At 48.2% G+C, this 12,371-nt stretch overlaps 1 protein-coding gene across 2 annotated transcripts in view; it reads left to right on the top strand.

Moving 5' to 3' along the window:
* Positions 1–888: 888 nt before the first annotated feature.
* The window catches only part of stxbp5a (syntaxin binding protein 5a (tomosyn)), an 86,981-nt gene continuing 75,498 nt past the window's right edge, over positions 889–12,371 (top strand). For both annotated transcript variants that reach the window (XM_062411833.1, XM_062411834.1), the window contains exons 1-3: positions 889–1,394; positions 1,528–1,672; positions 3,870–3,967. In XM_062411833.1, the coding sequence (XP_062267817.1) occupies positions 1,535–1,672; positions 3,870–3,967 (236 nt within the window). In that variant the 5' untranslated portion in view covers positions 889–1,394; positions 1,528–1,534. The remainder of the gene's footprint in view (positions 1,395–1,527; positions 1,673–3,869; positions 3,968–12,371) is intronic.

The raw sequence follows: 12,371 nt of genomic DNA, 5'->3' as shown, positions 1-12,371 counted from the left end.
GCTGTCAGACACAGGGGGGCTTCGAGAAACCTCCCCCCTCGTCAGTGTAGCTTCTCACGATGCCAGTGTTACTCCTGCATGAAGTCACACTTGCAGCTGTGGAGGCTTCTACACATCAAGAGGAAGGGGGGGGGGGGGGTTATAAATAACAGGTAGACTGTGGGACTACGCCAAGACTAAGAAAGCATAGTCACCATGGGTACTAACAGATGCATTGACTCGCTCAGCTGTTGGGTTATTTTATGGGCTGCTAATGTGTCCTGTAGCATCTTTGAACCAAGTCACTGGACTGTGTGCTGATGGATCTCGAGTCAAGTAAAATGGGTCAATTGATTCTTTCCCTCCCTCGTTTCATGTGTGACTGAGGCCAAATTTCATGGATTTCTGTCTTAAATCCACCGAGAAAAAACGCTGTGCAATGAGATTTGTGTTTCCATTATTCAAAACCCTCAGTGGATACTAGTACACTTCCATCCCTCCATCCCTCCATCCCTTTATCCCTCCATCCCTCCATCCATCCTCTGCCCACTGAGCTGGAGTGGTCTTGAACATGGCGAGGTGTTTTTTTACGCAGGCACACAAGCAGAGGCGGAGTGGTTACAGGGCGAGGGTTTAGTGGAAAGAATGAAGGCTTGAGTCCCGTCTGTCTCCACACACACAGGAACACGCACACAAACACGCACAACGCTGCAGCATCCCAACAACACCAGCATCACCAGGTGCAGTGGAGCAAAAACCTACAACAGTGTGCGTGAGAGAGCGACAGGGAGAGAGGGAGAGAGGGAGAATGGAGGAGGGGAGGGATGAGGGGATGAAATAGAGAGAGAGAGAGAGAGAGAGAGAGAGAGAGAGAGAGAGAGAGAGGGAAAGAGGGAGAGAGAGAGAGGGCTGGCAAGGTGGCGGGATTTGTGTCGAAGCCTCTGCTCTGTCAGACATGCGCAGGAGCGTCAGCAGCAGCAGCAGGAGCAGCAGCAGTACCACCGCCACCGCTGCTCTGCGTTTCCGCCTTGGCTGAGCGGTGCGCACGGCCGAGAGACCGCCGAGGAGCGAGGGGAGGGGAGAGGGACGAGGGAAGACGCCGAGAGAGGACGAGCGGAGCCACCGAGACGCAGTGGGGCACAGCACGGACTCCGAGCTGAATTAACCACCGACGCACTACCACTACCACCACCACCACCACTACCACCACCATCATCATCATCATCATCATCATCCACACACCGCTCCTCCTCTTCCTCCTCCTCCTACTCCTCCTCCTCCTCATCCACCTCCGTCTCCAGATTCTCCAAGATTTCCGCGTCAAGCAAAGAGAGGGGGGGGCCCCCGTAAGCGAGGCAGTGCGCACCAGAGCCCTTCCAGCATGGAGACTGCGATAAAGCCCGAGCACTAACAATGTGAGATTTACACAGGGAATCAGGAGATAGAGAGCGCGCGTGTGTGTGTGTGTGTATGTGCGTGCATCAGAAAGTGGCATCCCCCCCCCCCTTGTGTCTTGTGCGGCTGATTCTGAATTGTGTGTCTGCGCAGTGTGAAGATGAAGAAGTTCAACATCAGGAAGGTGCTGGACGGCTTGAAAGAGGCGTCCTCCTCCACCCCGTCCGTGCAAGTGGGGCCACAGGAGAACCATCTGATCCAGGAGAGCCTCCAGTCCGAGCATTTCCAGCTCTGCAAGGTGCGTGCACACACACACACACACACACAAACACACGCACACGCGATTCCCATGTTGTCATCTCCCCGTGCCATGTCCTCTGCGCGTAGTTTTTTTATCCCCCCACTGTTGGGTGATGCGCATCTCCTTCCAGCAGGTGGAATGAGCTCTGCACAGTGAAATGCATTGGTGAGCATGTTCGTTTCCTGAACGTACAAGAGGCTGAGTGAAGGTTTATTTTAAAACCCCTCTCTGACGGGGGATCAGTGAAGCGTTCAGTGCTTCCCGAGGCATCGTACTTACTGTGACACGCCGTCCCTACTATGCGCAAACACAGCTCTCCAGCCCACGGGACAAGAAACATGACTGAATTCATATTTGGACGCATTTCTTTTGAATTGCACTTGGAATTTTTTTTTTTTTAGAAGGATCTCGTCACGTTGGGTGTCGCAGCAGCGGCTATACCCTCTGTGAAAAAGCGTGTGCGCCTGGCATGAACTGTCATATGGAGGGGCAGGGCCAAACTGATCCCCTCTTGCATAATACACTGGGTTAGGATTAGAGGGACTGTGCTCTTCTGGTCGATGCCACCTTATTGCTCTCTCCATCCACTCCCTCTCTTTCCCCACACACTGACACACACACACACACACACACACACACACACACACACACACACACACACACACACACACTGGTCTCTTCTTTACCCCCACATCATTGATCCAGTGGGGACTGGTGGCGCCTGTCGTGGGAGCCTGCTGTTGGAAAAAAAAAAAAAAAACTGGCTTGCCCTCCTCCTCTGTCGGAATTTGCCCCAACAACAGATGAGGTTGATAAACACGCGTGCAATTTACATGCTGTGCGTTCTGCGCCTTAACCCACCCTAATGGTAAATCAAGTGTTTCCCAGAGTGTAGCCCTAATGGTTTCGGTGTGGCCTTTCTTAATCGACACCACAGTGTGTTATCTATCCCACACGATCGAACCCCCGTCAAGGTTGTTTGTTTATCCCTTTTTGCAAGCTTTTTCCGGTTGTTGGATTTCTCAACGCAATTGTAGGTTTTAATATCGTTGTGAATTGTGAGGTGAGTGCACTTGTTATCCTTTTTTTCACGTGGGACAAGCTGCTGAGAACACAACCTTCAGCTGCCACAGCCCGCTGATAGGCTTTATCTCACATGGCGTCGTGTCTTTGTGCCTCTGGAGGTCAAAATCACAAAAGACTGATACGGTTGTTGCTGTTGGCTGTTTGTTTTTTTTTTAACAGATGACAACAATCAACCAAAACACCGACATAAAGTCCCAACTTTAGGGCAGATGAACCTTTTTTACCCAAAATACGTAATCGTGCGTGAGTGAGAGCGACTGAAGTAAATAAGCAGAAATGGAGATAACATCACCGAGCGTCAACACACCTGAGGGCTGAGAGGGGACGGCCTGATTGCCACAGCAGCCGAAACGTGTGTATCAACAGCCAGGCATCTGATTGAAGTCTCTTTGAAGAGGACTCCACACACACATCCACACCCCCCCCCCCCCCCCGCACCTCCACAGTCTGTCTGGACAGAAACCCGCTGTCATGTTCCTTCTGCAAGGAAGGCAGGTGTCTCTGCTGCACTGAGTGCTTCTTATGTAACGCGCTTTGGCCTTCTGCCACTAAACAAACAAATCCAACAGGCCCACCGCTGGCCGACTGATGCGATAAAGCCACACAGTCGCACACCGTATAGCCACACAGCGACGGGGAACACATGCCTATGGCGGGCCCTGCAGCAGCACTGCATCCCCTCACTGACACAGGTTTTCCGTATATCTCGTTTTCAGACATCAGTGTAATCACGACTTCATGTGGGAGGGAGTGAGAGAAGCGAAACAAGATTAAAAAAGAGAGAAATGAGAGAGGGAGAAGAAAATCTCAAAATAGGCCCCCCGTGAATCTAAAAAGGATTCTTAATAGTGAAGCCAAATGTCCACCTATCATGAAGAACAGGCTGCCAATGCACGGGGGGGATAAGGCATTCATTCTTCTCTTTCTTTCTCTCTTGTCAGCATAATGTCAGGCTTTACGTTTCATAACATCCATCTGGGCCGTTTGTTTAGGTGTGTGTGACATCCTCTGACAAAACAACACCCCTGCTGTGAAATGCAAATTGATATTTCTCTCTGACGCATCCTCTTTCTTTTTTTTTGTCCTCATCTTTCCGCAAATCTCCCAGACTGTCCGCCATGGCTTCCCCTATCAGCCGTCGTCCATGGCCTTTGACCCCGTGCAGAAGATCCTGGCCTTCGGCACCCAGAGCGGAGCCCTCAGATTGTATCCTTTCCGTTGCCGTTGAGCTGCTCTAGGTTGGCGCGTGGCGTGGCAGCTCCTTTGGGGCGGCTGCATCCCCTGTGAGGCAGCAGGTAAGTGAACAGATGTCTGAGCTGCCGTGTGCAGACGCTGAAGTAAGTCGGTTGGATTTCGGCGTTTTCCGAGAGCGTGCTGAAGAGTTTTTCGTAGCATTTGAAGCGTTGACAGTCCCCCGGAGCTCTGTATGCGCTGGTGAGATTCAGCATCGGGCCTGTTTGATTTGCTTTCCCCCGGATAAGCTCCAAGATGTTGTCACGTGGAACAACCACAATTGAAACATAGGCGAAGAGCAAGCCTCGAATTCCATATCTCAGCTGCTTACCTACGTTGAAACGCACTGTCTCACAAACCCCATTGAAAAGTCCACATCCATTTGGATATCGACTTATGTGGCTGAGGTAGCTCGCGTCAGCTTTCGTGCAGTATGAGGACGTTTACACAAACGGGGACAACAGCTTGCGATGAGATTGCCCCGCGGGGAGTCGTATAGCTTCACAGGACGCCTGCGAGTGCGCCTGTGTGAGGCTGCTTTTACAGGTCCTCCATGTGTTCTCCTGCCTGTCCGGCAACCTTTGCCAGCTCATTACGGTGTGATGAAGGGCCGGCCTCCTGGCTGTCCCTCGGTCCCACCTGCCGGCCGCCATGGCGGTGACTCAGACGCGTTCACCTGTGCTGGAAAGGTGAGGATACAAACAGAGAGTCTCACAGGAGGCAGGGTGGGGGGGATGAGCTTAAAATCTGCCGAGCTATGTTTACCAGACTTTAAAAAAAAAGCACCACACTGGGCTGCCCGTGTGCCGGAGCTATGCTTTCTTGTTCTCTAATGCTGCACCAAGTTCTCTAGCAAAGACTAAATGTTCCTGAAGATTCACAGATTCAACAGAAACCACAAATTCCTTCATTGTGCCAGTGGGACACATGTATTAGCAGATGTGAGATGAAATCCGTCCTCTGGTAGAATTTCCATGTAAAAGCTGATGCAGGAACCGGTGAATAAGCTTAATGGGGCTTATGTCTTGCCGGCTGGTACATTACTCCTTTGAGCCGCAGACTGGGTAAACTCAGGTTTTAAGGAAAAGCTGCACCAGTGGCATCAGAAGTATCTCATAACCAAACAGCTCAGAGGAGGCAGGGACGCCGCCTCCTCTCAGACTCTCCTGAGTTTGGGTGAAGCGATCCTGTCAGGTGGCTCCTGCGAGCTGAAGCTGGTCACTTTGAAATTGAATGCACAGAGCAATCTCTCTTTGTGTGTGAGCGACGTGGATCAGATAGAGGCTTATCTGAGTCGGGGGGGGGGGGGGGGGGATAGAAGGTGAGTTGTATGTCATTCATTTATTCTTTGGTGCTGCTCCTCTTCCCCTGTCATTTGCTGTTTAGTCTGTTTCTTAATCTGATACCAGTGATACAGACGTGGCACAGATGAAGGGAGCAATATGGAGATTTCATGATTCATCGTTTTCGCGGTGCTGGGCCGCAGCTCTTGTGGTTTTGGTTAAAGTTCTCGCAGGCTGCACGTTTTGGGACTCCTGCTCCGAGACACATCTTGCAGGTGATTCTTTTTTTTTTTTTTTTAGCAGTTACCAGCGAATCATTGTTTTCGGTGTCGGTGCATGTTTGTGGCTATGTGTGCTTGTTTGCTCGGTTGGCTTGCCAGGCCATTTGGCTGCCCCCCTGTCCCGTGGAGGATTACAGGAAGTGGCAGATCAAGGGCCTCAGCCTGGCAGCGTGGCAGAGGACTTAGAGCAGGAGTGTGTGCATGTGTGTGAGGAGGGGGAAATGTGTGTGTGTGCACGTCTGCGTGCGCGTGCGTGACTGCACTGAGGAGACGACTCATCCCTCCAGCCACAAAGCCAGTCATCTCTGTGATCCCCCCCAAAAACTGTCCCGTGTTTGATGCTCACCACTGACTCTGCTGCTGCCTCCACTGTCCAGCTGGGGAGAGGACAATGTCCCTTTGGTGTTGTCTGGAGGAGGGAGAGAGGGGAAGAGAGGGAGGTTTTTGCGGGAGAGCGAGCGGAGGGGACAGGCCGATGGATGAGGGAGAGAGGGAATAGATGGGGAAAGAGTGAGAGAGGCAGGCTATCCCCTGCTTTAAGGTCTAATGGCCAAGAATAGAACCCTTATTGATCTGTGTATGGTAATGCACTGAGACAGATATGCCCAAGTGAACATGCACACACACACACACACACACACACACACACACACACACACACTGCTCTCAGTTGTTTTCTACATGATATCTCAACTGCGAAAAGAAGTGTTGATCATTTGGAAAACAGGTTTCCACTGTACAAGCAGTTTATGAATATAAATTGTCCACTGGAGTAGCAGCGTAATAAAACAAAATAGGCAGAAAATGTTGTTGTTGTTGTTCCAAGTTCAGTATGTCCTTTATTTCTTGACAAGTCTAGATTCTTTGCACTGATATGGAAAGAGGCAAACCACCATGATGCCGTCTTGAAGCCTTGAGTTTGGTGTTTTGTCCAGTGCCATCTTGTTTTGTTTTTTTAAAGCTAGAGTAACCATACATGAAGGAGTGGGTGATGAGCCTGACTGAAACACCGAGATCTATGACCTGCACCCATTGGATGGTACCAGCTGTCAAATGATGAGCCCCTAGTCTCCTTGAGAAAATATTTTCTGACGTTATATATTAAGTGAGGAGTCGACTACACCAGAAACCGACTTTTTTTGCCAACCAGTAGAGTCGCCCCCTTCTGGGCAGTTGAAGAAATACACATTTGAGGTACTTTCACATTGGCTTAACTTTCTGGACCTGGATTTTTCTACGTCCACTCTGTGGATCCAACAAACTAGAGTTGTGTTAATTATCCAGTGACAACTCTAACTGCTCGTTAAACACAATTAGCTACGTCCATGTATATATTGTATAATGTAATGATATTTAGAGCCTTCGTCAAATGAGGATTTTAACGATGGTGTGATCCATCAGTCTCTAAATGGAAAAACTAATTAACCAAAGATCATGGTCTAATCTGGGGGAGAACACTTTCTCTCTAATATAAATGTAAAAATTGAGCCGAGTCTAAAGCTATAAGATTAAGATATTATATATCATACATCCTGTTTATTACTCTGAGTCTCATTTGCATGATACATTATTATACTAATGTGTGTGGGCGTCAAGAAATGCATTCTCATACCGCAGGAGAAATAAGGTAGGGTATGAAACATCAGTAGATTTTATTCAAAATGCTCAAACTGTAGAACTCGGTGTCAAATCTTTCTTTACTTCTTCTTCAGTCGGATCTTTACTGTTCTGGAATCATGGTTAAGCCGATTATGCCAGATAACCATTACTAAAACCATTTTCTACTAAAACCATTTGAATGTGTGTGCATCTGTTTCCTGGGTGTTCTGCGGCGGTGTGTGTTTGTGTGTGTGTGTGTGTGTGTCTGTGTGTGTAACAATGTGGTGGCTCACCTCTCTGGGGAGATGGGTCTTTACTGGTGGTGGCCACGAGAGATGGCAGCACCATAACTCAGAGGCTCCCTGTGAGCGAGCAAGACGCGGATCAATAGATCAAATTGTCAGTCCACGCTCTGCCAGATTATCTCATCGGCAGGCGCAGGACATCACATGACACACACACGCACACACAGACACTAACACACACACACGCACACAGACACACACACACATTTGATGGTGAATGACTTATCCAAATGTTAGCAAGCAAATACTGCCTGTGTGCTGACATATACAGGGGGCAACGTTTGCACATGCAGGCGGACGCTGTTGCACATGTTTGCAGAGACAACTTTGACCGCACACATTCGCACACACACTGGCTCTGCAGTACAGTAACTGCTGCGAGTGGCAGTAGCTCCCATGCACAGAGTGACTATGACATATCTTCATCACAAATCCTCGTTCAAATTCCCTCAGTCACTGTGCCACCCTCCAAGCTGGGCCCACACTCACGGCTGAACCTCGAGCTCTTGGACTGGACGCCATGCGTGTTCTATTCTAGTTCAGCAGTAGATGTTTTATTGGTCTCGGACACAGAAATGAACGTGTTAAATTGTAATTCAGGATCTGTTAAGCCTCACAGAGATAAGCGTATTTCAATGTTTGTGATACGTTTCTAAAGGATCCCGACGTGATACGGACATTATCACGGAGCAGGTCACAGATTAATCAAACCGCACACTGAGTGTATGTCTGTGATGACGCTAATGGACTTGGATTGCAATGAGGGATGACGGCGACTCTGTGGCTTCTTTCTTTGTGGACGTCTCTACAGACCGAGGGGACAGTGAACGGTGGAAAAAAACATGTTTACATCCAGCTCTCTCTCTCTCTCTCTCTCTCTCTCTCTCTCTCTCTCTCTCTCTCTCTCTCTCTCTCCTTCCACTCCATCGCTTAAAGAGTGGAGCTCGCAGATCATTTGTTCATTTATTTGTTATTCTGTTTGTTTTGTTGCTTCGTTATTCAAATTTCTCTTCTTTTTTGCCCTCTGCTTAACGGGCTTGCCAGTCGCGGGCGGCCAACTCTCGGAGATGGCGCTGCGCGGTGCAGATCAGGCCCGGGGTTGTGTGTTTGTGACTGCGTTCAGTTATGCAACGTGCCGGGGCTTGGCGCAGCAATGACGAGGCTGACGGAGACGGCAGCAGCCTCATCAGAGCAGATAAGCAGCCGCTGCCGACACTTTGGTGTGCACTGTATGTTCGAGTGGACCGTGAACACTCAGGATCGATACACGTTCCCTGTCTCCTTATGTTGTTTTTTTTTCAACTTGCAGTGGTGCCCCCTGCGGTGATGTCCAGGAAACTCAGTGTGTCAGTGGTTAGCGGGGCAGCTAACAGTAGCATATGGGGGGGATAAAGGATTGGGAGTGAGGGCAACTTATCACACGAAAATCAACAGGGATTAGAGTCTCATCCCCCGTTGACCTCAATTCACTTTTCACACGAGTGGGACAAAGATTTGGGAAGAGGCAGAAGAGAGAAAATCGCTTGAAATTAACTCGAAAGTTTAATACTCTGTGTGTGTGTGTGTGTGTGTGTTTGTGTGTGTAAACAGCTGCTGGTGGAGTTGGAAGATTGATTTTCCTGTATTTTCTCATCAGGCCCCACACACAAAAAATAATAGAAAGCAATCTGTAGAGTAGTGTGTGCGCGTGTGTGATACGGAGCAACAATGCCTAAGAGGTCACCAACCTGTGCACTAATTACTCCCAGCAGACGGCAGGCAGCGCTCGGGTGGCTCATTGGAAATACACACTGTCATGTGGGCTGCAGAGAATAAATGGGGTTCAGGTTTTCCACACGTACACTCGTAGGGAGGGCGTACCACACAGCGCCGGCTATTGGTTGAGCTCCGAGCTGACGGGTGAAGCTACCGCGTTGTGATCGGGCAAAATCGTGCACTGTAGTGTTTTGCTGGTTGGGAACTGTTTGTCATAATGTTTTGAAGAGCAGTTAAAACCGATTAATTCCAAATGTACTTTCAGTTCTGTTCATATCAGACAGGTTATCCTCTCAGGAATGGTTCAATATTTGTCCTGCGTGAATGCTGCCATCTTGTGCATTTGGAGTCTGGAGCCGTGGTCGACAGGTTCCCACTATACATGCACAGGCAATCGATGGTGAGTCAGTCTCAGCTGTCAATCAGTGTGATAAGAACTCCCTTAAAGGACAGACTTTTTGATCTCAGTGCAGTGAACCCACCTACAGAAACAATGGTTTGGAAGAAGAGCAGAAAATCAGGCCTTAATTTCAACTAAACCAGAATGATCTTTTCACTATTGAAAAGCAGAGGTGCTGTTGAAGATAGTGATGATCTGAGATTTGAACCTGGGGCGTTGTGTTCTCGGAAAACAGACTCGCTGTTCGGCCTTTACTGGGAGCGACAACGAGGGACACACACATAGCTGTCAGCCCGGGGGGGATTTATGACGTGATTCACCCTCGAACTACTGCTTTTTCAGCGTTGTGAGGACCATGCTCCTCCTGTATTGATTTACACTCATATCAGACCTAGGTCAATATGCTCCACTTCCCTGCTACAGTGCCATCATGACCACTGTCCAGTCCCCCACACCACAGAGGTCCCTCATCATCCAGGGTACAGTTTCCACAGTAATTGACCCTGGACGCTCTATTGGATTTATTTGGTGTCATTGTGTACGGCACGGCGTCTGATTCAGGAGTTATTGTATGTGGGGTCTGCATTTGGTAACCCAGTGCCTCCTATTGATTATGAATTGTGCTTCATTTGTAAATCTGACGCTTTAATTGTCGCGACACACTGAACTCCTCGAAGATGGAATGCTCGTGCTTCTCAGGGCAGATGAGCCACAATTTCTTTTCCAGCTGTCAAAACTAAAAACAAATGTTTCAAGTTGTCCTTTGTCTATAAATAACGCAGCGTCAAGGCGATCACCAAACACAAGTCGTGGGTACATGCCCTGAGCAGATTGTGGAATGCGGTGATGGCTCTTGCCTGTCCGGTCGCATAAATATCCTCCCGTCGTACTAGCACGTGCTGGAAATCTAGCGTCTCGGTGAAATCATACGTGACAGTGACAGAGGAGTCGCAGTGTGAGATCAATTTTAATGCATTGTCGAGGTTGAATGAGGATTCGGTGCCTCTCAATTACCTCGAGTCTACACAGCTCGGGGATCGTGGAGAACAGACATCTGGTCTGTAAGCATGGGTTCGTCCGCAGGTCGGAGGCTGAAGCTTTCTCTGTATCCTGCTCTCGAGGGAAAGAAATAAAAAGCAAAGTAGGACATAGTTTTGAGTAAGAAAATCTCTTGACTGGAAAACTGGTTCTGTTTATTCTCAAGGTGGCCTGACTGAATTAAAGGTGTCTCCTCGGCTAGATGAAAAGACAGTGTTGCATAAGTAGGAAGTAATGTCTTGTTTGAATACAACATTTGTGCAAGTTGCTGACACTTAGACTCAGACATGAACTCTGGGAAATGTCCGAACAATAGGGTCTGGACATCTCCGGGTTTGCTTTCCAAATAAAAATGGGATCTTTTGAAATGTGGCCGAGTTGAGTCTAATGTATGTGGTCGGGTTGGCTCCGTCCCTGTGGGGCTTGTAAGCGGCCCCGGCTCACAGGATGCCGCGAAGCAAAGGGAATTTGTTGTCTCGCTTTTTCGCCCTTCACGTGACCTCTAGGTCTCTACGGGCCCACATCGCTACAACCCTCCCTCCCTCTTTCATTCTTTCTCCTATTAAACGCTTGCTACGTTTTTTTGTAATCTCTACTATAATTCTCATTCCCAGGGATGTAATTGTTTTGTTCTTTTATGATTGTAGGATTTTTCTAATGGGATTTACAGATTTTTTTTTTTATTCTCGCGCTCCCGGTCCCCTGCTGATTCTCTGCAGCTCATTATTTTTGCATAGCTCCTGTAGGTGATCTTCCACCGGGTCTCAGGGGGCTCGGCTCCCTCCATATTCCAATGTTCCTGACGTGTCCTTGCCATTTCTTTTTTGTAACACTTGTGCTCCCATGTGCCGGAACCAAACACTCAGAGGCTTATGTGGCAAGAGGTTACGTGTATTTAATGCTCACTACATGCTCTTATAATCAGCAAACGGCTCTCTATTATCACCCATTAAACATCGAGGTGATGTTAATCTGACCCTCACACGACAAAGAATTAAAGAGATTTTCTTTATAGGGAGGTTTGATAGTATCTAATCAGATCAAACATGTAGACGTGATCGTAATGTATATGTTAGGATTTTCTTTTATGATAATGTAATGTCTGGTTTACGCTGAACTGAACGCAAAAGGACAAAAAAAACACCTACATGATCATTAATAACGTCACACAAACAATCGCCTAAACAAAACTGTTTTAATGACATTACATGTCATTTACAATGACATGTAATGTCATTAAAACATTACATGTTTTAATGACAAAAAACATGTAATGTCATTGTAAATGACATTACATGTCATTAAAACAGTTTTGTCTAAGTGTAAATAGAAAGCTGTCAGGTAGAGATCAAAGACATCTCATCCCTTTTGGAGAAAAATAGGCAGCAGTTAATTGTTCTGAATGTGTACGAATATAACGTAAGATACGTCATGTGGATAAGTGTCATAGGGCCGGTTCCATAGACTTTGGTTCCCAGGTGCTGCAGCTGAAGGAGAACAACTGCACGTTCTGAACCTCGCCCCCACAATATTTGAAGGTCCTGTGACATGGTGATGTTTTGCAGAGCTGGTAAAAGTCAGACAATTTCTAACCAGCTTGCGTCGTGTTATATCGAGGTAGCTACCGCTGCTACTGACATCAACAGTCAATATTTGGGGGCGTGGCTTGTTGGAAAGCCTGGTGTCAGCCTGTGATGTCAGCTGTCCTGGATGCCT

The sequence above is a fragment of the Platichthys flesus genome, chromosome 18 (assembly GCF_949316205.1).
Source record: "Platichthys flesus chromosome 18, fPlaFle2.1, whole genome shotgun sequence".
NCBI classification, from domain to species: Eukaryota; Metazoa; Chordata; class Actinopteri; order Pleuronectiformes; family Pleuronectidae; genus Platichthys; species Platichthys flesus.
The sequence above is the reverse complement of the archived record's forward strand: the minus strand, read 5'-3'. Positions and strand labels throughout refer to the sequence as shown.